General features: G+C 52.2%; 1 protein-coding gene across 1 annotated transcript in view; it reads right to left on the bottom strand.

Moving 5' to 3' along the window:
• The window catches only part of Ablim2 (actin binding LIM protein family member 2), a 122,110-nt gene extending 99,513 nt beyond the window's left edge, over nt 1–22,597 (bottom strand). Inside the window, exon 1 of the mRNA XM_041636191.1 lies at nt 22,432–22,597. Within this exon, the coding sequence (XP_041492125.1) occupies nt 22,432–22,441 (10 nt within the window). The 5' untranslated portion in view covers nt 22,442–22,597. The remainder of the gene's footprint in view (nt 1–22,431) is intronic.
• Between the last annotated feature and the right edge of the window lie 61 nt (nt 22,598–22,658).

Below are 22,658 nucleotides of genomic sequence, written 5' to 3'. Positions count from 1 at the left end.
AAGGGGTCTCTTGTCTGTTTGGTAGGTAGTCAAGGTATTAAATGAGTAACATCTGAAGGGCTAGGGTCTACGCTTCCCCTTCCAAGGGCCTCTCTCTACCACACCCTGTTTCTGAGTCCAGCAACAGCTGCCCCAGGCAGGAAGCCATCACCCTGCTGCCCCCCAGCACACACCCTTCCCAGTCCATCAGCCAGGCTAAAACCAGAAGGGATTCCTCTCCCTGTGTGACAAGATGCAGTCCACTCAGCAGCTGCCATGACAACAAAGTCCACACTCCAGCTCCTTCTTGAATCAACAGGGCCATGACAAGCAACTGGACAAAAGGCAAACCAGGAATAGATGGGAAATCCACAGGCACAGGCCTCCGGGATCCCAGCACTAGGACACTGACACCTTCCTCTCTTCAGACCAGTGTCCTGCCTGGTCAGAGCATGGATGAAGCCCACAGGCCACTAGCTGCTGCACACAAAGTACACTTAGGCAGGTTCCAATGGGATCAGGCATCACAGAGCCCTGGCATCAGCTCAGACGCCAGTGCTCAGCAAGCCCCTGGGTGTGGAAAAGGGGCCTTGTGCCCCTTTCTGTGTAGGTATTCACTGGGATACTCTTGGTGGTGAAGGCAGTTTGGCAGAAGGGATTGGACCATCCCACCTACAGGAATGTCCTTCCTCTTCTATCTCAGGGTGCATGCTGAGCCCTGCGAGGGAATTTTCACGGCAGCCAACACAAGCCTACAGACTCAGCCCAACCTGATGCCTCGAGCAAACAGATCTTGATTCTTCAAGCACATCAGAAACGTTAGGCAAAAGCAAAAGAACAGAAGGTAAAGATCATTCTAGAATAAAGGACAGAGGAAGGAGAAACATGACAGACAGACAGCCATGGTGTGGAGCCTAACAGGGACCTCCAAGGAAAGGAGGGGAAGAGGTCCAGGACACCGTGAGCAACCTGTCCTGAGATGGAGCTCACTCTCCAGTTAATAAATAGTTAATAATACCAAGGTGGTAGAAGCTGCCTGTGGCCCAGTGGATCATGGGGACCCTACTCTGCAAAGAATTGATGCATTTCTCATGGGACTGACTGCCATGACACCAGACCACCCATGTGACCAGATGCTAATGCAGTTGTCCAGCTCCTGGCTTTCTTTCTGCTTTGCCACCATGCAGTGACACAGCTGGACCCTCACCAGGTGCCAGCACAATGCCTCCTGAATTTCCTGCCACCGAAGCCATGAGCCAAATGAAATGTGCTGAGCAGAAGAGCAAACGTAACAAGACATCAGCAGCTAGTGTGCCCAATGAGATGGCTTACAGGGTGTTTGCCTTAATTTATTTTTACAATTTCTCTGCAATTTTTCTTTCCAAAAGCACATATTTTATAAAAAAAAAAAAAGCGGGTAGAAAGTTGATGAAGCAGAAGCTAATTCTGCCAGAGAGAAGATAGAGCTCGCTTGCTCGCCCTTCAAAGACCTCTGCAAAAACACAGACAGCACAGAGCACAGAACTGGCTTCACAGCTGTGCGAACCTACCCCTTGCCTCAGTTTCCCCATCTGTCATAGAACTGGAAAATCCATTTTGTAGTCTAACTTCCTCATTGTCCATCTATCTCTGGCACCTTCACCACACACAGCGAATCAATCATCTGTCTGTCTTAGCCACCCACCCCAACACACAGACAGACAGACATACAGACACACAGAGGCACACACACACAGACAAACAGACTTACACAGATAGACAGACACAAAGACACATACACACAGAGAGAGATAGACACACATATATAGACACACAGACACACACAGAGACAGACATATAGACAGTCACACATGAAGAGACATACACACATACACACGACAACAACAATGCTTCCCACCTATGAGTTCTAAAGTAGGACTGAGTGGTATAGGTACCTGGCTCAACCTAGTGTAGGGTGAGGAGCAGAAACAGCCAGTCCTAATGAACTAGCATGTGGTTAGAGTATGGAGGAAGCACACCACGGGCTGCTGGGCGGGAAATGCGATAAGGGTGAGGTCGGCTCTAAAGGGAAGCAAGTGTCCCCTGAACCCAGTGCCCACCCCAGAGGCTGGTACCTAGGTACCACCTAGCTTCTGATTTGTCAGCTGCAGATTGGACACTGGGACACACAGTCAGATGTGGAAAGGCAAACACAGTTCCACTGTTCATCCCAGTGGAACAGCATCAAGTCTCAAAAGGAAGGGCATTCTGACACGTTAGCACTTGTGTGAGTGTGAACCCTGAGGACACAGGCTAAGTCACCAAAGGACAAGAATTGTGTGATTCTCAGATAAGAATCCCAGTGGGAAGAACTCACACAGATAGAAAGAAGACTGCTGAGGGCCAGGCCAAGATGGGAAAGAGCGGGCTAGTCTCTGGAGGATCTCACGATGCATGCCTGGACCTAACTGTATAGACCAGACTAGCCTGTAACTCACAGATAATCAACTGAGTGCTGGAATTAAAGGCATGTACAACCACACCCAATGGATTTCCGTTGCATAAGATGGAAAATTCTGGAGGTGGGAGGTAATGATGTTTATATTGACAGTGTACTGAGTACCCCTGAATACTCTAAAATGGTTCAGTGGGTGGTGCTGTGCTGTATCCATGATTTAAAAACAAGCAAGCATAAGGACTTCCCATAGCCACCCTCTATACCTGGGGTAGTGGATGGCGACTGGCAGGGCTAACTAGAGAGAAGAATCATGCCACCCTGAGGCAGGTCTGTGGGTCAGCAATCCATCGTCCCCCAGAGTCTCTAGATTGGCAGATAATACAGTGGCTGTGGACTCTGACAACAACGTCCACTCTCCAAGCCATGAAGGTGCCAGGGACAGAACATGTGGGGAAGTGGCACAGAGTGCTTGCTCCCAAGCCGCTTAGTCACAATGCAGGGCACCGAGCAGCATGGCCATGGATCCATCTTGATTTTCAAGAGCCAGCAGCTAGTTTCCCAGCTCAAGTGCCAGCCACCCCAGGCTGCAAAGTGCTCAGTTGTCTCCCTGAGGCTGGCACACTGAGGCTGGCCATTGAGCCATTGCAGTGAACATCTCTCCACCCATTTGTTGGGAACCTGTACCCAAGGTGACTGTGGGGTGGAGGCCTTGAGTGGTAATGAAGTAAGAGCAGAGCCCTTAGGATGAGATCAATGTCCTCATGAAAGACACCTAGAGAGCTCTGTAAGAGGGCACCAGACAGAAATGCAGTGTGCCCTCACCTTGGCCTTGGAGCTCTGGCCTGTGCGTGGGGAGAATCCATGTTGAGCCTCCAGGCCCTCCTGGAGCCTGGCACTGCATTCCCAGATGTGTGCACGCCTGGCCCAGAGCTGTGCAACCATGCAGTTTCTGGAAAGTAATGGAGCCCCACCATGACTCAGAGGCTGAAGAATCAGGGAATCCAGAACTGGCGGAGGCATCCCCTTTCCAGGTGCGCCTGGTTAAAGTGAGTAGACAAAGAGGCCATGAAACAGAGCCTGGACAGACAGATAGACAGCCTGTGTCATCTGAGACAGAACAGCAAGGGGCAGCCAACAGCTGAGCCCTCCATACCCCACTTCCAGCACCCTCTCAGAAGAGCACAGCAGGGAGCTACCAGATGGGGCGTCATGAGGGGGTGGGTGACAGGGACAGGAAGGGAAGGCTACCCAAGACAGGGAACAGCCTGTGCAAAGGCGTGGCTGTGAGAAGGAAGAGAGGCCTGGGCGGAAATCTCCACAACTGAGCAAAGTGCGGCCAGGGAATGTGAGGTGACAGGGAGGTCAAGGAGGGGAAGCCATAAGTCAGCCCTTAGCCAGGCTACTGTGAGCCTGCCACCCCCAGAAACAGTCCCACCAAGTGTCCAATAGTGCAGCTACTACAGAAATCAACATGGCAGTCCCCCAAACACCTAAGCACCACGTGTTCCCTGGGTGGCGTCCCCCACTAGGCTCACTGTCACACGGTAGCCGCCCTAGCAGTCGCTATCCAGTGTCCGTCATCATGAACAAACACAGTGTCTGTCCAAACTGTGAACGCACCATCCATAGGAAGGACAGTCAAATGTAACAGCACTTGCCTGTAATCTCGGCACTCGGCGACTGAGGCAGGAAGATTGTATCTTTCAGACCAGTTTGAGCTACATAGCAAGACTCTGCCACAGAGAGAAAAAGGAAAAAAAGGGGGGGAAGGAAGGACATTTTTCCACCTTCTAGAACATGGACAAAGCTGGAGGACATTGTATTGGTTAAATAAGTTAGTGCTGAGATATAAATACGGGAGGAATCCATTCGAAGGAGACCCCAAAGGTACACATCGAGTACATAGAGACAGAACAGGGAATGCTGGGAGAGGTGGGGGCGGGGGCGAGGTCAGTGAGGACAGAGTTTTGCATGCAAGAGTTCTGGAAATGGACAAATTACTAATGGCAATTATTAATTACTAATTACACCTGGTCACTTAAATGTGGTTTAAATAAACCTTACATTGTGAATATTTTACAATAAAAATCAAATCAAACAACTCACCAAAACAAAAGCTGCTCTCTACCTGAAGACAGGAGAGACTCTGGCTGAGCCACAGCAGGGCCCAGAAAGTAGAGTTGTTCTCAATGGGGACAGACTTGTCATGGAAGGAGGTTGGATGCTGGTGGAGGCTCAGGAAATGGGACTCAGAGGAAAGCAGGCAAGGTACCCAACCCGGGGGGAGGTTCAGAGACCCCTAAGAGAAGCTGGAGGAAGCAGACTGTGGCCACAGTCATTCCTGGGTGGCCAAAGGACCTCCTGCTCTTTCCAAAACAAACCTTCCTCTTGCATGCCTTGCCCCTCCTCCCTTGCCCTGTGCTGATATTAAAGATGAAAAGGAAACCTTGAGAACATGCAGGTAAGGGCACAGCCACAGCACAGGTCAGCCCCCTCAGGGACAAAGTCACTCGGGACAACAGAGGGGACACCCAGATTTCCCACACTCCAGGGTCAAGGGCAGGGGAATGGCAGCCAAGAGATGCTTTGGAAGCTGAAGAAAACAAAACAACAGCAAAAAACAAAGCACAGAGGAGGCCTGGGCAAGTGGACAGTGTCTTTAGAAACCCCACAACGAACAGCAGAGCCAGCGGCCCTGCTTGACCCCAAGCTCAGACAATGTCACCTCCTCTGGGCCTCCCCCTGCCTAGCCTGGCCCTGTTCACACAAGCCACTTGAGTCCTGGCAGACCAGATGTCACCAAGCATCAGCAGGTGGTGAAAAGGGCCCGGCCCTTGGGCCTCCGATCCAGCTTTACCTCTCTCCAGCCATGTGGCCGTGGCTCTCTCTTCCCTGCACGGTTCTGAGGATGCTCTGCAAAGTCTAATGAGTCTCCAATTTCGAACTGCTCTGAGATGTGTGCAGCCCTGTGCGGATGGAAGCTGTAATCATGGATCATAAACCCACAGGCCCAGGCCCGAGGCTCGACCTGCTTTAATTGATGGTTTCTTCCTGATCTGCGAACCACAGCCTCCCTGCAGAGTTCAGAGCTCGCCCTGCAATTCATTTCTGCCCACCAGAGTTCATGGGCACCTGGGGAGATGGCTCTTGCCAGACACACACACAAGCACATTGATTTGGGTCAGGCGGCAGATATCTGAACGACCCAGTCTCCCTTAATAGAGAAGAAGGCTTGTGCAGTGCCAGGCTCTGGCTCTTGGCCTGCGAGTTGGGGAGGCAGAGGTAGCTGGCCTCTCCCCTCAGCCCTGAGCTGCAGCCTCCAGGACAAGGTGGCCTTTGGGAAACAGGCTCTGTTCCCACCCGACTCTACAGAATTGAAAGCAAAGACTGGCGGCTCCAGGGTCTCCATGCAATTCAAGCTCCTCCCAGCATCTCTGGCTCTCATGTGGTTCTGGACACTGTGGTCGCCTGTCCTTAGCCAGGAACTCCCCCAGGGCAGGGACCCTGTGTCCTGTCACCACTGCCATATGCCCTACCTGGGGACAACACAGAGGGCCCCCAATGCCAGGGAGAGCACTAGTGGTGTTTACGATGACTTTCCACCTCTGGGTGTGGAAGGCATATGTCCCGGTCACCAGACCTCACAATCGCCCTCAGTGGTCCTGATCCTGAAGGACCAAGCCTTGGAGCCATGGCTTCTACAGCCTCGGCAGCTTGGTTCATTTCCCAGGGTGCTTGCAGAGGCTGCAGCATTTGTGACTGGCTGTTGGCTCCTGGCAACTCCAGGGCATGGCTGTGGTCACATCATGGACAGGGAAGGGACCCTTGCCCATGACAAGTCATGTAGCCCTGGGCTCATGGTTCCTTGCCCCAGCATGCCCCTCAATTAGAGCTGTGGAGCCCCTGGCCCACAGCAGAGTCAGCTGGAGTGGCCCTCAACAACACTCAGGGCTGGGAAGAGACATAGCATGTGGCCTCGGTACCTGCTTCCCTCCCATCTGTAATGACAAATGCCCAGGTCCTCCCTTAATCACACCAGCTCCTAGTACTGTCCTCCTTCCCTCCCATCTTAAACACGATGCCACCACAGCGGTCCTTGTGGCAGGAGGGGCAGGGCTTGTGGAACATGGAGGTTCTGGACAGGCCAGCTGTAACAGCACAGCTCAGGGGACCAGGAATCTGCATTACTGGTGCTCAGGTCATTTGGCTTCTCATTATCTTCCTCACCTCCCCATGCTTCAGGGCTGGGGACCTCCCTAGACACAGCTTCTCAGGACCGGAGAAGTGCAGTGCCCAGCAAGGCAAAGACAGACGAGGAGGTCACAAGGCCGATGGCACAAATGAAGGTATTCCACGACATCCTCCTGCAAGGGTGCCCTTCTCTCACTCTTTTGCCTGTCAAGCTTCTATTTGATTGTATACCACCCCCTCCAGGCAGCATGCCAGGATTTCATTGAGATAAGTCTCCACCCACAGCCTCCTTGAGAAGTTCTTTCTCACCATGTATAGTCAACATATTGTCTGTCTTCCTCAGTGGCTGGGAGCTTCTGGGGGAGGAACGGCATCACAGACAACTCTGGCCAGGGGTTGACACAGAAGTGACTCTACCAGCTTATCTACAGCCACTGTACTATACTGGCTGTGTTAGGGACCAATTGCCTAAAGGACACTGTGGGGGGAGGGGGCTACCTTGTCAGAAGGCAAGATCTGGAAGACATGCCTGCTGGTATCTGTCCCATCAGCAAGTGTCATGTCCTTCTCAGGCCCATGGATGGCAGACTCAGTTTAAGGGGAGCTGCTAGACATCAGAGAACCAGCTGACTGCCCACCTCAGAGAAATGCCCTGCTAGCTTAAGCTGCCCCTGGTCCCAGATCTGAGCAGAGCCCTAGTGAGACACACTGAGCCTCAGGGTGTGTAGGGGATTTGGGGTCAGAAAGAGGAGGGGCCTACCTGAGAGCAGACCACCAATGGGAGAGAAACCCCAGAGCCCCTGACATGGGACAAAAATCACCCCCAGACTCTAACTTAGGGTTAGATATAGTTTCTACGGTGCCAGCCAAGGGGACACAGGTCCCATTTCAAGTAAAAGTAAAGACTCACCTTTCCACAGTATGTATCAGCACCACAACACACCAGCACCACACACACCAGCACCACACACCGGCACCACACACCGGCACCACACACCGGCACCACACACCGGCACCACACACCGGCACCACACACCGGTACCACACACCAACACCACACACCAACACCACACACACCAGCACCACACACACTAATACAACACACCAGCACCACAACGGCTGAAGAACAGGCGCCCCACCCCTGAGCACTGGCTCTGTCTGTGGAAGGGGCTGGAGAGAGGAAGGAGTCTGTACAGAAGGATAGCCCAATGCTGAGTGTCACTGGGAAGGTTCCTCCCTGACTCTGTGTCCTCCTATAAAATGGGTGACACCTCAGGGAGGTGAGGTCATGGCTCTGGTACCATGACCCCTATGCCACCAGCTCACAGGCAGTTTGCTCCACCCATGAGAGGGACACTGTTAGTTACCTTAAATCTGCTACCCAGACCGTATTTCCCATTTTATTCCATCTGAGACCTCAGTGCACAGAATGGTGCTACCCGTGTTCAGAGTGGGTCTTCCTCCTGCCCATCAGTAAACCCAATCTAGAAACTCCCTCCCAGATATGCCCCCAGGTGTGCCCCCTGGGTCATTCTAGGCTCTGCCACATCAGCGGTCAATATCAGCCATTACAGACGGTTTCTATCACACACAGGGCTGCCTCCTCCACTGGCATTAGAGTTGGAAAAGCACTGTAGGAGGGAGACGCACGTTCTTGGCCTGCAGATCTGATCCCCACTGCCCAGCCCTACCTGCCACATGACCTTAGGCAGGCGACACTTCCTGTCCACCTAGAGCACAATACTAGCAAATGGGAGTGGTGGCTTCACACCACTTGGCTCTGCGAAGGTTGGAGGTTGCGCCTGCACACATCCCCCAGTGTACCCAGGGCCTTCGGGTGCTATAACGACACAGGCATCGATTGCTATGAGATAAAACAGTGGCTCCCTGAGGATCCGCCCAGTCAGCGGCCAGGGTTCTGAGGTTGCCACGCCCAGGGTATATTTAGCTCTCTGCTGAGGCCCTGCCAGGTGTGAGCATTCCATCTGACCAAGGGCACAGAACTTCAGAACGGCAGCAAATTTCTCATCAACAGCGGGGAATTCGCTCCCACTCAGAAATCTCTCTTTCATTTATAACAGTGGATGAAATCATCACTAGAGATCACATCACACATGCACTGGGGTCCCTGGGCTGGCGGCATGACAGGTGTCACTCGGAGTCCTTGACTGCAGTGAGTGAATAATGCCCGGGATGGAAAGGCCAACAGCTGCCTTGGACTTCAGGGGAACATCCTTGAGACCAGTCTGGGCAAAGCCGTCAGTCACACGGAGTTAGAGGTAAAGGAAAGGTTGCCATAATGCCGTCATCTAGTGATGGATTCTCCTCTAAAGTACTTGTTTTAAACGTCTAAGACACCACTGTGTACAAATGTATATCCTCAATTTTGCCTCTACCACCGGCCATGACTCTAACCTCATTATCATTTTAACGAGTGCATAACATCCCGCCCTTGTTCAAAAGTTCTCAGAGCTGTCCAGAGATTCCTGGCAGAGACAAGAACCTCTTGGGGGGCTGGAGAGATGGCTCAGAGGTTATGAGCATTGCCTGCTCTTCCAAAGGTCCTAAGTTCAATTCCCAGCAACCACATGGTGGCTCACAACCATCTGTAATGGGGTCTGGTGCCCTCTTCTGACCTTCAGTTATACACACAGACAGAATATTGTATACATAATAAATAAATAAATATTTTAAAAAAAGAACCTCTTGGGGCTCTAGCAAGCTCAAGACCATTTTGCTGCGAAGACTAGAATGTTCTGGCCATTTGTTGATTTGGACACAATGGTGGTTTGAATCAGAATGGCCCCCCTAGAGTCATAGGGACTGGAACCATTGGGAGCTGGCCTTGTTAGAGTAGTTGTGGCCTTGCTGGAGGAGGTGTGTCACTAGGGGGTGGTCTTTGAGGTCTCAGAAGCTCCAGTCAGGGACAGTGGCTCACTGTCTCTTCCTGCTGCCTGGATATCCAGATGCAGAACTCTCAGCTTTCTCTCCAGCACCATGTCTGCCTGTATACCATCATGGCTTCCCACCATGATGATAGTGGACTAAACCTCTGAACCTGAAGGAGGGCCCAATTTAATGTTTTCCTTTATATGAGTTGCCGTGGTCATCGGGTGGTGGTGGCAGCGCACACCTTTAATCCCAGCACTCAGGAGGCAGAGGCAGAGGTATCTCTGTGAGTTCAATGCAAGCCTGGTCTACAGAGCGAGTTCCAGAAAAGGCTCCAAAGCTACACACACAGAGAAACCTTGTCTCAAAAAAAAAAAAAGGCAAACAAAAAGAGCTGCAGTGGTTAAGGTGTCTTCACAGCAATAAACTAACAAAACACATACTGAGTGTTCTCAAAAGGTACATGTGTTGAAGGTTTGATCCCCAGGTGATCCCATGGAAAGGCAGAATCCTTCCAAGGAGAGACCTAGAAGAAGGTCCTTGGGTCACTAAGGTTAAGCCCCTGTCTTCATCTCTTGTCCTATTGATGTGATGGAACACCTTACAAAAGCAACTCAAGTAGTTTCATCCATACATTAAAGTCTAGTCCATTGGAGGGGGGGGGGAGACTGCAGCTCAAGGCTGCTGGCCACATCGCATCCACAATTAGCAAACTGCGAGATATGAATGATCGATCATAGGGTCAGTGATCAGTCACTTTCTCCAGTTTATACTGTCCAGACCCTCCCTGTCTAAGGTGGGTCTTCCCATACCCTCCAGCACAGATGACCCCCACAGTCCCATCTCCCTGGGGATTTCAGACAATTAATAGTAACTGGCATGGCCTTGGAAGCAGACAGTGAGGTCCCAACCTCTCTGCTTCCTCTTGCTGTTTCACTCTTAGACACATGTCCCACCATCACCATGGACAACCTATCAGGTGTCTAAAAGCAACGGACCTGCCCAGTGAGGGACCAGTATCTCTAAAACTCCAGATCCAAATAGGTACTTTCTCTTCATAAGTTAAACATCCTCGGACCTATTGTGAGAGCAACAGAAAACTAACAGAAAATTGTCTAAGAGGTCAAGTCATGGACTGTGGCTGTACCTAAGGAGGGGGATGAGTGTATGGGCTGAGGAAGAAGTTTGGAAGCCTCTGGAGGAATGGGCTAGAGGAGACCTGGGAAGCTGTTGGAGGAGCTTAGGGGGACCATCCTGGGGAGCTTAGAAGACCAGATGCTATAGTGCACAGTGGAGTCTCTGCTGAGGATTCAAATGGAATGGGAATTCTACCCGGAACCAGGTGAGATATCTCTCTTGCTATAGCTCAGCAAAGAATATGGCTGTATTTTTCAGTACCCTGACAGCATGTATGAGGAAAAGCAAGAAAAGAACAGGCTAGTTTATCTGACAAAAACCATGTCATAGCAACACGACACCACACTTTGGCATGGGCATCACTAGCTGTAGTGTGGTAACTGCAGGCTGTGTTTAGCTAGATTAGCAAGAAGAATGAGGAGCAAAGAGGAGCAGAGCAGAAAGATTTGGAAACTTCAGCTGGACCAGAAGGAGCCTGTATAAAGTTTTAGCTGATAGATATGACTCCTACAGGGCTCCTGAGGTCCTGAGGGACAGGGGAGTGATCACAGAGGCACTACGGTTAAAGAAACCAGAGACATAGAAGGCAAATCTGTCTTAGAGAACTTCCAGAACAGAATTCTTTCCTGAAAGAGCACCAGGGTGCTCTGTGTGCCCCAGCCCTAAGTTGGACCGACAAGGCATCCAGAAGTCACCTCAGCAGTTGTGGTCCAAGCCAGCTCTGACACAACCCCCACCTCACAGATCTTGGACAAGCCACAGGATGCTGGTTTCACAGGGGTGCACAATATGGGGTTATGGATCATAATGGCTTTCACTGGCATGACAGAGGAAGGCCCAGAAAGTCAGGCCAGTGCTACAGGACTGGAATTCCTAACAGCCTCTGAAAGAGTGCTGCATAGAACCATAAAGTGAAACTGTAGCCTGTGGTGTCCCCAGTCCAGGACCTTACGGATGAAGAGATGCTGACGAAAGCTGCAGGTAGCACAGAAACCCATCAGAGAGAGGCCCTGGGTGCTACAGCCAGCAAGCCAGAGTGCCAGGGCTGCCTAAACCCTATGCACCCTTCTGCAGTGCACCTCAGATGCTGGCCATGCAGAGTTAGAATTTCATGTCTGTACTGTTGCGTTCTAGTCTTGTTTGGGGCCAATAACTTCTATTTTTGTATTCCTCAATTTTAAATAACAATGTTTGCCTCAGAAAGTACAATTTTCTTTTTAAAAAATTTCCAGGGGCTCACAGCTTAGAATATTTGAGTCTCAGAAACTTTAAACTTGGACTTTTTAATTTTTTGTTTTCCTGGTTTTTTGTCTTTGTTTTTGTTTTGTTTTCTTTTCAAGACAGGGTTTCTCTGTGTGGCCCTGGCTGTCCTGGAATTCACCCTGTAAATCAGGCTGGCCTTGAGCTCAGAGATCCACCTCTCGGCCTCTGCTTCCAGAGTGCTGGGATTAAAGGCGTGTGCCACTGCTGCCTGGTTGAATTTAGGCTTTTTGTTTGGTAGATTTTGTTGTTATTATTTTGAATTTGGACAAGAAGCACTGGGACAGATGAGACAGGCTGGGTCTTGGGAACAGAGGGACGTTGTCTGAACCCCGAGGTGGACATGAGGCTTTGCATCATGCAGGGATGCAGTTTGCTTTGGGGTTTGGGGGGTTGTTTTTCCCCCTAAGGCCCCAGTGAGGAAGGCTAGGTTTTCAGGTGGCACTATTGAGAGGTGGTGGCAGAATCTTTAGGGAATGTGGCCAAGGGAAGTTCCAGGCCACAGAGAGAGTGTCCTCAAAGCACGCAGTGGGGCACCAGCCTCTTCATTATCCTCTTTTGCTTTCCTGCCACAAGATGAGAAGAATTACTCTGCCATGTGCCCCCACCATTGTGCCCACACCCTACCAGAGGCCCCAAATCCCTGGGACTCCCGTGAGGGGAGCTCATAGAAGCATTTTCTGTTTATCAGTGATGCCATGGGTCCTTTCTGGTGGTGACAGAAGCTGACAGTCACCTTCACTGTCTCCTGACTGTAGTGGCCACATGTGTGCTATCACAACCAACTGATCACAGAACCAGACATCAGAGTCTGGTCACCATCTGTGAAGCTGGGTGCTAAGGAGATTCACAAATCTGAAGAGCGACTTGGCACTCACTAACTATGCTCACGGGTTCGCGCGAGAGCCATGTATTACACTTTTAATTTAAAGGTTTTAAAAAATTCTGCATTTTAATTTCTAGCTCAGCAAATATCCTTAAGTGCAACCCACATAAAAGCACTTCAGGGTCCTCAGCAACGTTGGGCCCTGGAGCACCGGAAGCCTGAGAGATGCTGCTGGCATGGACCTTGGCCTTCATGGCCTGTGATTTCTGCCTGGGTGGACAGTAGATGACATCACCCTCCCTCTGTTGTGGCTTCTGATGCCCAGCCCCCAACCATACTCAGAGCCACTCCTAGGCAGCACCTCCCGAGGCAGCACTTAAGGCTCAGTATGTTTCCCTAACTGCTTCCAAAGAGAAAGCCCTGTCTACCAGGTATGCACGTGGCAAGCTCAAGGCACACGGGGTTTTTAGATTTCGTGAACTAAGAGACAGATTCTTCACCCTACGAGAAGTCATCCTCACACTCAGACTCTACCTACGACAGGAGAAGACGCATCCACCCCAGCCACAGACTGTTGCAGAACCTGTATTGACTGATGGTCTCCAAAAGATGTCATTTTCCTCCTCAAAATACCTGGAAATATTGTACTCATGTGGATAATGGTGGTTTTGTGGTTTGGATAAGATGCCATGAAGTTAAAATCGATGTCACTCAGGATTATCCAGGTGATATAACACCTGTCCTTATAAGAAGGAAGCCGGGGGAATTTACACACGCAGGTCACCATGGGAAGATGGAGGAGAGGGTTGCAGGCCCTGGCTTTAGGGACTGAAGTGATGAGGCTACGAGTCATGGAATGGAGATGGTCACCAAATCAGGAAGAGACAAGCTCTGACTATCCTAGGGACTGTGGGCAGCACAGCTACACCTGAAGTAGCTCCTGGCCTCCCAAGTCACGGGTGGACACACCTGTGTTATTCTGCTCGTTCCATATGGCTCCCAGGGACATCTAACAGCCAGGCACTGCCTGGACCTTGGCTCTAGGTTACAGTTTCCAGGTGACCAGGACCAGCAGGGAAGGCCCTGGTTTTAGGTCACCTCCCCTCACCATGAGCATCAAGAGCCAACCAGATCCCACATCTGAGAGATCAGCAGGACAGAGCTAGGCCCTAAGTCAGGGGTTTAGGGATGAGAGATAAGAGTCTCTGCAGCTCTGCTCCGCCCTACCCTGAGAACACAGAACCACGGTGAAGAATCTCATCTGGTGTCTATCCTCAAAGGTGCCAGGGACACATAAGCCCCATGGGGATGTTGGGAGGGCTTCCTGGCAGAGTGATGTTCAAATGGGCATTTAGGAGTGTGCAGGAGTTGAACTCCATCAAAGCAAGATTCCCCCATAGGGGAAACGGTTTGGGGTGGCTGCAAAAGAGGACTTGAGGGGCAGCAAGGCTGATTCTTCTGAGACATCTGCCCTGTTGGCTTTCCACATCCCATGGCTCATGACCCTTCCTCCACATTTGGAGCCAGCTGCCCGGAAGCTCCCCTCCTGGCTCTGCTTTGGTTATCACTTTTCCATCTCTTCTGACCTGCCTCGCACCAATGAAGACCCACCCAGGTAACCCAGAATCACGTCCCCACGGCGAGGTCCTCATTTAGTCACATCTGAACACTCCCTCTGCCCATGCAAAGCTGACACAGTGACAACTTCCAGGAATTAGGACAGAAGGCCCCTGGGAGCCAGTATCCAGCCCTCGCATCATCTGAGAAGCGTATCAGAGAGTGTCAGTAGCAGCCCTGGGTTGCACAGCAGCCAGGACCTGACCTGAGTCTTCAGCAGGGAACTTCACAGGTTCAAAGGCAAGGAGGGAGGTGACAATGTGATAGAGTTGAGGGCTCCGTGGTCATGTGGAGCTGGAGCAGGCCAGAACTTGAGTGGAAAAGCAGCAGAGTCCAGCTTAATGGTTGGAGGGGCAGGGAGAAGGTGAACAGGACCAGCAGTAAGGACAAAAGAACTCATTTATGAAGGTTTCCAGAACATTTGGAACAGCTCTGAGCTTGAATAGGGGCAGACTTTGATTCCTGGAACTAAGGAAGCCTCAACCAGGCTGAGGCTAGACCCACCTGGCTCTGCCAAAAACACTAGGTGGTAGCAGCCTCAAGGTGACTCCTCCCCTTTCCTCTTCCTCTTTCCCCTGTATCTTTCTCTTCCTTCTCTCCCTCTTCCTTCTCCATTTCTACCCCTTCCCTCTCTCCTCTTCTTCCCTCTCCCTTTTCTTCCTTCTTCCTCTCCCTTTTCCTCCTTTGTGTCTTCTCTCATCTCCCTTAACTCTCTGACCTGTCTCTTCCCCGTCATCCCTTCTCCCAGCATACTGTCCTGCACCCAGCAGGGGCACCTTCCTTCACTTTGGGGAGTTTTACTCGCCCCACACAAGACGTGTGGGGTTTAAGCTCTCCCAACCAACCCTGTTCCTAGAGAAGTCACCGTTGAGGAGAAAGACCCCAGCTTCTTCATGGGGCTGTGAGAATATTACTATGTTCCCAGTGGGCTGCAGAAGAGTCAAGCCCATCTTCCCTCCTGATGCCCATCTGGAGGTTCCCTTCTGCCTCTCCCCCAACATTTTCTCCCTCTGGCCTCCCAGGGTCCCCTGCTAGTTAACACCTCCTTTCTGTACCCACTCAGAACATAAGGCAAGGCCATTAAAGACAAAGGACTGGAAAGTCACAAGTAATCTTGGTGACAGTGAAGGCAGTATTTGGGACTTTGCTTTTGTGCCTACTAAAGCACTAAAGCGGGAGTGGGGGACACAGGCTTGAAGGTGTCATTTTCCATGACAGATCTTGCAGACACTGAAACCCCAGAGAATCCGTTTTCTGAGAGACAGAGGAGCCAAGTCCAAGGCAGGACCCAGCTGCACCCACTCAGTCTTCCTCCAGGACAGGTGTCAAGGAGCCACCCCCCTACCAGGAACACTCTAAGAGGCTCAGAGGCTCTGGGAAAGAGTCTGAGGCCTGCCTTGCCCTAGGACAGACTCCTGCAGGCACAGTAGCTTCTATTCCAGCGTACTGACTGACATCACACTGCTGCCTCCCTGTCCCTTCCTGCTCCTGGGTGTGAAGATACCAAGGCCCGAAAAGCTCAACTCAGGAGATATGACTCACGCAGCACACGGGCCTCTGAGGACACAGCAGAGGCATCGCCTAGGCACTCCCTAGAGATCAGAGGTGTAAACAGATCCGAGCGGTGCTGGGCTAGCGGGCAGTCAAAGGAAAGACACGAAACATAGTGGCTTAGGAGGTAAGCTGACTTCAGAGGACGACTTCGGGTGTCCCCAAACAGTGCAGGGTGTTTCCGGTGTCCCTACACTCCTGCTCACAAGTATCCCCCAAAGCTGGTGCTAATTCTGCTCATAGGTGGGCAAACTGAGGCAAAGGGCAATTGGAAGAGAATACCTAACACGGAGGCCTGGAACTCCACTGTGCCTTGGGCCCCTATGCTCTCCACTGAGTACAAACTACCCTTGGATGGGGGACTCTTCAGCCATGGAGCAGATGGCATGAGACCCTCTGCTAGCACCCACATGATGCCTGCCTGGGACACACCTACTCACCATCAGCCAAAGCACCTAGGCAGAGAGCTTCAGGGGCCAGTCCCTGTGCTGAGCCTAACAGCGAAAATAAGGGTCTTAGAATGAAAACCCACCGGCCACCTGCCTTAATCCTTCCTACGGAGCCAAATGGCAGTTACTATACATGCAAGTCAGGAGCCTCTTCCCGGTCAAGCTGTTAGTCCTTCCACGTCAGAACCCTAAACAAATTGTGAAGGCCAAAATACTTCCCCAGAAAGGAGCCTGGCAACATCAGATGAGGAAGACTGACAGGCACAGTCACCTGAAATGATGCCGGCCTCAGAAGTTGACTTCCTGGCCAGGTGTACTCCAAGGGGCCCTTGTTCCTACACACAGGTAAGCTAAGTCACATGGAGGGGCAATTACTTGCCCAAAGTTGCACAAAGGGAGACCCTGGCAGGGCAGGGCTGTGGGAACCAGAGGAGAAGTAGGCATTGTGACTACCCGCTTCAAATGGATAGTGGACTCTGGAGGGCCAAGGCCCTGCATGTATGCTGGTGGTATCTGAGGCAGGTGTCAGAGCTGTATATTCAAGGGACCAGGAGTTGAGATGACCTATAGGGAGGCATGTGAGCTGTGCATGGTAAGATCCCTCTCTGGTGGCCAGAGCTGTCGAAGTGTGGATCAATGAACCTAGGGGGAAACTTCACAGAAAGCAGAGAAGGCTGCTGGAGATGTGTACTGGCAAACCCCATTCCTGGGAAGCTGGAGCAAGGCTCCCTGGCTCAGGTGAGAAGACAGGTACACAAATCCCTCTAAGAAGCTCTGAGGTAATGCCCCAAGGTCGGACCTGTGCACACAAAGCTCTTATTCACATTGCCAAGCAACAGAAACTGCCCCAGCTGATGGCAGGGCATACAGGTGGAGGAGGACCAGACACTATCCACTCCATCTGAGACACAGGGCAGCTGGGGCTGTGGCAGGCCCCTTGGAGCTCAAATTGCAGCCCATCACTACCAATCCTGTGATCCCAGGTAACTACCGGGACCTATAAGGCCTCAGTTTCCCTCTGTGTGAGGGAACCCCAGCACTAGGCCTGTGAGGTACAAGGAGGATACAAGAGAAAGCAGATCCCCAGTCTGGCCCGAGGCCCTGAGGAAGTGCCCAGTGAGCACGGCTGCTGAGGTGACAGACAAGCCCATCCGTCCTGCCTGGGTGCTGTGGATACCCTAGAAGCCCCGAGCTGTGTGGTGGTGGAAACATTCCTGGAGTAAACAGAGATGAGGCGCTCCAGTTACTCCGCCAGGGACCAGCAGCCATGAAGCTCTACGCAGTAACTTGGTTGAAGCCCAGCAAGCTTGAAACAGCCAAGAAGCCCCCATCACAGCACATGATAGTAACCAAGTCCAAGTGACCAAGAGCTGACACTGCCTCTCACACTGTTTTCCTGGCGTTGCTGTTTTACCTGCTCCTTGAGGCTCTGCCAGGCAGCTGGTAATTGTACTGAGTATCTAGCACCTTCAGTCCCCCAAGACCCTGATATACGATTGGGGAAATACAACAGAGGCAAGGAGCCTGCCCAGAAGGCAGGTCTTACCCACCTCCGATGAGGCTGGCATGGCCACAGGAAAGCACAGGAGGGGTATAAGAAGCCTGTGCAGAGGACAACCACAGAGTCTAGAGTAGGTGAGCATGGGGCCAGCATCCCTGAGGCCCAACAGCTGCCAGTGTCAGCCACTGTGGCCTGGCCTAGCCCTGAGAATAGGCCATGGTCCCTTTTAAAGGGTTAGTGACAGGACAGGGCCTTCCTCAGACCTGACCCTGCTCCATCTCGCCAATTCAGAGCTCTTCAGCATAGGGCAGGTAGTTTAGGAACATTCAAAGGGTCAGGGGACACTCCCTTTCCTGGGATATCAGAATGGGTTTCCCAAGAGTTCATCAACTTCAAACCTGATTCTAGAAAATACTAAACTACTTAATTTGGGGACTTAATTTGGGGTAGCTAGTTTAAGAACTAACCTTGATCATCACAGGGGGCGGGGGGAGGTCAGAGCTTGGGAATACAGAGCATATGGAAGCGAAAAGTGCCAGCCTGTGATCCTCAGAGTCCTGGACAAATGTGACTCCGGACACATTTCAGGGTTGCAAGGGGTGGGGGTTCATCTCTGTTGCACCTTACCCACCGTGGGGTTGTTAGGGGAGATGGAACATAGTGTGTCTGCCTGTGCTTGGCTCCACCCAGCCAAGGACAATGAGATGCCCCTCTGTGCTCTGTGCAAAAGGCAGTGACTCCTACAGAGTGAACAGCCGTTTCCCTGCAATCGTGGGTTTCCAAACCCATGTGCACTATTCCCAGAACCAAAGCAACACTGCTTCCTGCTCTTGAGTCTACATAACATCACAAAGAGGAGCGGGGCAGTGAGTGGCTGTCAGACGCCGCCTCAGACACGCTGGCAATTCTCCTTCTCAGCCTTTCCTCCTTGTGTGGGAGAGTTGAGATCACATGCAATGTGCAGTTTCACCGTCCACTGTTTCTTTTTATTTTTTTTATTTATCTGTGCAATTGTTTTGTCTGCAAGTATGCTTGTGCACCCCCTGTGTACCTAGTGTCTGAGGAGGCCAGAAGGGAACATCAGATTTCCCTGGAGCTGAAGTCACAGAAGGTTGTGAGCCACTATGTGGGTGATAGGAATCAAACCCTTGTCCTCCGGAAGAGCAGCCAGTGTTAAGCCAACTCTCCAGCTCCCCTCTGCTGTTTCTTAATGAAATTGGCTTCCTTAAACATTTTTCCGCTAACGCTGAGAGATCATCAGGTCCATTGTTCATGCCTCCCACACCCACCTAGGATACGAGTTTCAAGAAACTGGTAGTTTCCTCATGTTTTTGTTTGCTGCAAAGTCTCGGAGCCTGGAGCAGTGAAGGCACACGGTAGGCACCTAGTAAATATTTCCAGGATGAAGGCATGATGTCTGGCATTCTTCGTTCACCACCGTGGCTGGTGACCTGTTCTGCTATGTGGTGCCCAGGCAGACAGCTTGTGGCCACATGCTGCCCACTCCTGGAATAGGAGGAGTGAATGCCACATTCCAAGTGTGTTAGATGGTTGTATCAAATACTCTCCTTGGTCCTAGAAGGGTGCCTGTCCGTCTCCAGTCCTCATTGCCCCATGTGGGGGTGGATATATCCGGAGCATCCTCAGGTCCCTTCCAGCTGCCTACACAGCATCCATGGGAGTCAAAGGTAGCTGAACCAGGCGCCCAGGACTCCACCTGTTGTGAACTGAATTTACATAGTATAGTCCTGACCACAACGCCTTAGTCTGTGGCTGTATGGGGGGATGAGGCTTTGACAGAGGTCACCAAGACAAAACTAGGTCACCCTTGTACCCTCATCCAACCAGCATGGTGTCCTCAGAAGAGGAGGAGAGAGGACACAGACACACAGAGGGACAACTCCGTAAGGACGTAGGGAGGGGATGCTGTCTACAAGCCAAGAAGAGAGAAATCAGTCTGTTGATGCCTTGATCTTTGTTGTTTGGGCTCCAGCAACATCCAAAAATAACTTTCTCCATAAAGCCCCTGGTCTGTGGCACCTAGTTACAGAATCAAATACATAGAGACACAGAAACAGACTTACAGACACACAGATAGACACACAGACACACACACACACACGGTATATACATTTATTTTTCTCAGCTTAGTTAGGCCTATAGTTACCCCCAGGGACATGTAGGTTTAACCAGTACACAGGCCTTACTCAAGACCCAGTGCCTGTTGGCAGAGCCAGCACAGGATTCATCAGGTCTGAACCAGTTCAGATGCCTTCCCGGCCTCCTTATCCCACTGTGGTCACATGTGTTCCAATGCAAAGAAGCAACCTCTGCTCCCAATACCATCTTCCAGTCTCATCATCTGAGGGCTATCACTGCACACACAGCTATAGAGATACTTCCAAAAGTTGGTAAAAATCAAGGCACAGAGAGCTTCATGACTAATGTCTTGATCTGGATCAAGACCTGACTGCCATGGAACATCATCTCCTTGTACCTTGTTGCAGTGTTCTGTAAGCCTTTCCCTGGCCACTTGAGACCAACAGGCAAACACAGCCAGGGTGGCATCCACAGGCCTCAGTGCCCCACCAGAACCAGCACAAAGCAGCACTTTGCCGTCAGACCCCAGCAGCGCCCACTCTGTCCTCACCACAACTGGGAAGGCACCTAGCCCAGGAGGCTGTACGGGATACCAGGCGCACCATCACCTGCCTGTCTGGGCATGGTCAGGACCAGTATCACTCCATGACACCTGTCTGTGCCAGGTTCCAGAATGATGCCAGCCTTTCCCAGGGAGGCACAGGGGAGTCTTTCCCTGTTGACAGTGAATGTTTCTGAGCTGCCGGATGTACACTGCAGCCACACACTGGAACCTCAGCGCCTCTGTCCACTCTCCTCCACTGTAAATGTACCGTGTGTGTCATAGGCTCGCCAGAGCCAAGACATGAGAGACAGGTGAGCCAGACAATACTTGAGCTCCATTTCCAAAAGGAACCCAGGTCACCCAGCAATGACAACGACCGTCCACACTCCTGAGGGGCTGCTGTGTGCAGAGATTTCTCGCGTAGAGGGTAACCGAAGTTCCAGATGAGCAGGCCAAGACTGGGAAGACGCCCCAGTGCCAGGATCACCAGACACAGACCACAGTTCAAAACCCAGTCTCCTTGCCATAACAACCAGTCTTCCTCCCCTGGGGACAAAAACTACAAATGCAGGGAGTGGGCACCTGTGCTTCCTCTGAGGGCTCCTGATTACAGGAGGACGAGAAGTATCAATTATGGTCTGGAAACATGAAATTACCCTACGTGCACCCAGCCATTATCCCCACCACCATTAGATAAATGTCTGGAGGCCTTGCCAAGTCTGGGGATGGCCGCCCCATACGCCCCCAGGTAACAGGTTGGCTATCTCAGCAGGGCTCCCTCTTCCCATGCCACTCGCTCTTAGTTACTCTCAACACCCACTGCAGAAGTTCCTCCTTGCTTGGCTAGGAGGGAGAGGGGACAGTTTTCCGGGAGGAGGGATTCCAGGTTGAAAGCCTACAGTCAGCAGCCCCCAAGCTCCTTCCCTCCCTGCCCACTTTCTCCCAGAGGAAGTAGCTGGACATATTGCTTTATGCAATGTAGCCAAGGGCCATACTGCTGTCAGTAGCAACTTGGGGCTTGGGGGAAGCGTCCTGGAATCAAGGTGCCCTGGGTTCAAATCTCTATCATTTGCCAGAGCTCAAGTCATCAAAGTCTGGCCATAGCTCCTGGAAATGGAGGCCTGCCCCTCTCTGCTAGGAAATGAAAGGATCAGCCCTTCCCACAGCCTCACTCATAAGGCTCAGATGGGTGCACCCTGAGGTGATGTGCAGACACTCCCGCGTCTGAGTCAAAGCCTTCCAGCTCTAGATCTCAGTTTCTCTCTGAGCACAGGCACCGCTGGTCTGAGCACAGGCACCGCTGGGCTGCAGGGATATGGGATTTTCCAGCATCGCACAGAGGCTGTCAGATCCCTGTGGGTGGATGCAGCGGGAGAGGCAGGGCTGAGACACTCAGGACTGAGGGGCTGGAAGGACATCGCGCGCAGACAGTGCCGAGACTGACACACATACAGGCTCCGGCACTCAGATCTACAGCAGCGAACCTGGAGCGCTCAGGGTCTGCCAGACGCCACCACCCAGGCTCTGCGGGAACCGCGCAAGGGCGGAGTCCCCTGCTGCACAGCTCCGCCTGTCATCACACCTCTCTCCACGGTTAGGACTGCGATGACCCAGGGCCCCTTAATGGCACCCACGTACCTTAACTGAAGCAACCTGGACCCCCCCCCCCACAGAGAAGCAAGGAGTGGCGCCTGCCAGACATCTCTGCGCAGCTACCCTAGCTGGCACGGTGGGAAGGGTTTCTGGCGCACGCCACGGAACTCCGCAACCCGGCTCAGGGAGAGCGACTGAAGGCCGGGCTTTCGGGGCTGCACATCCTGGAGCAAAAGTTGGGTGGAGCCGCTGTACTCAGGGCACTGCAGTGCAGGTGCAGCCTGATTGCCACCCAGTCCTCGAGACCCTGCCAGGACTGCAGCTTGGAACCCACGGATCCCCAGTCGCAGCACTCACCTGCACTCATGTCAGCGGCAGCTCCTAGTAGGGCGGTCCCCGCTCTGCGACAGCCCGACAACTGGGCCCGCAGGTGCGGCGCTCACACGATCCTTGGCGCTCCTGTGGCCAGAGGCTCAAAGCACAGTACCCTCAGCCCGCAGCGCCACCGCAGCTCGGGGCTCCCGTCCCGCCCCTAGCCCCGCCCCTCAACTAGGCCCCGCCCCTTGGCGAGTCGCGGGAGGGTC

Source organism: Microtus oregoni, unplaced genomic scaffold (assembly GCF_018167655.1).
Source record: "Microtus oregoni isolate MIOR12 unplaced genomic scaffold, Mior012 000049F_ref0000343, whole genome shotgun sequence".
NCBI classification, from domain to species: domain Eukaryota; kingdom Metazoa; phylum Chordata; class Mammalia; order Rodentia; family Cricetidae; genus Microtus; species Microtus oregoni.
Note: the sequence above shows the minus strand (reverse complement) of the source record. Positions and strands in the feature narration are given on the sequence as shown.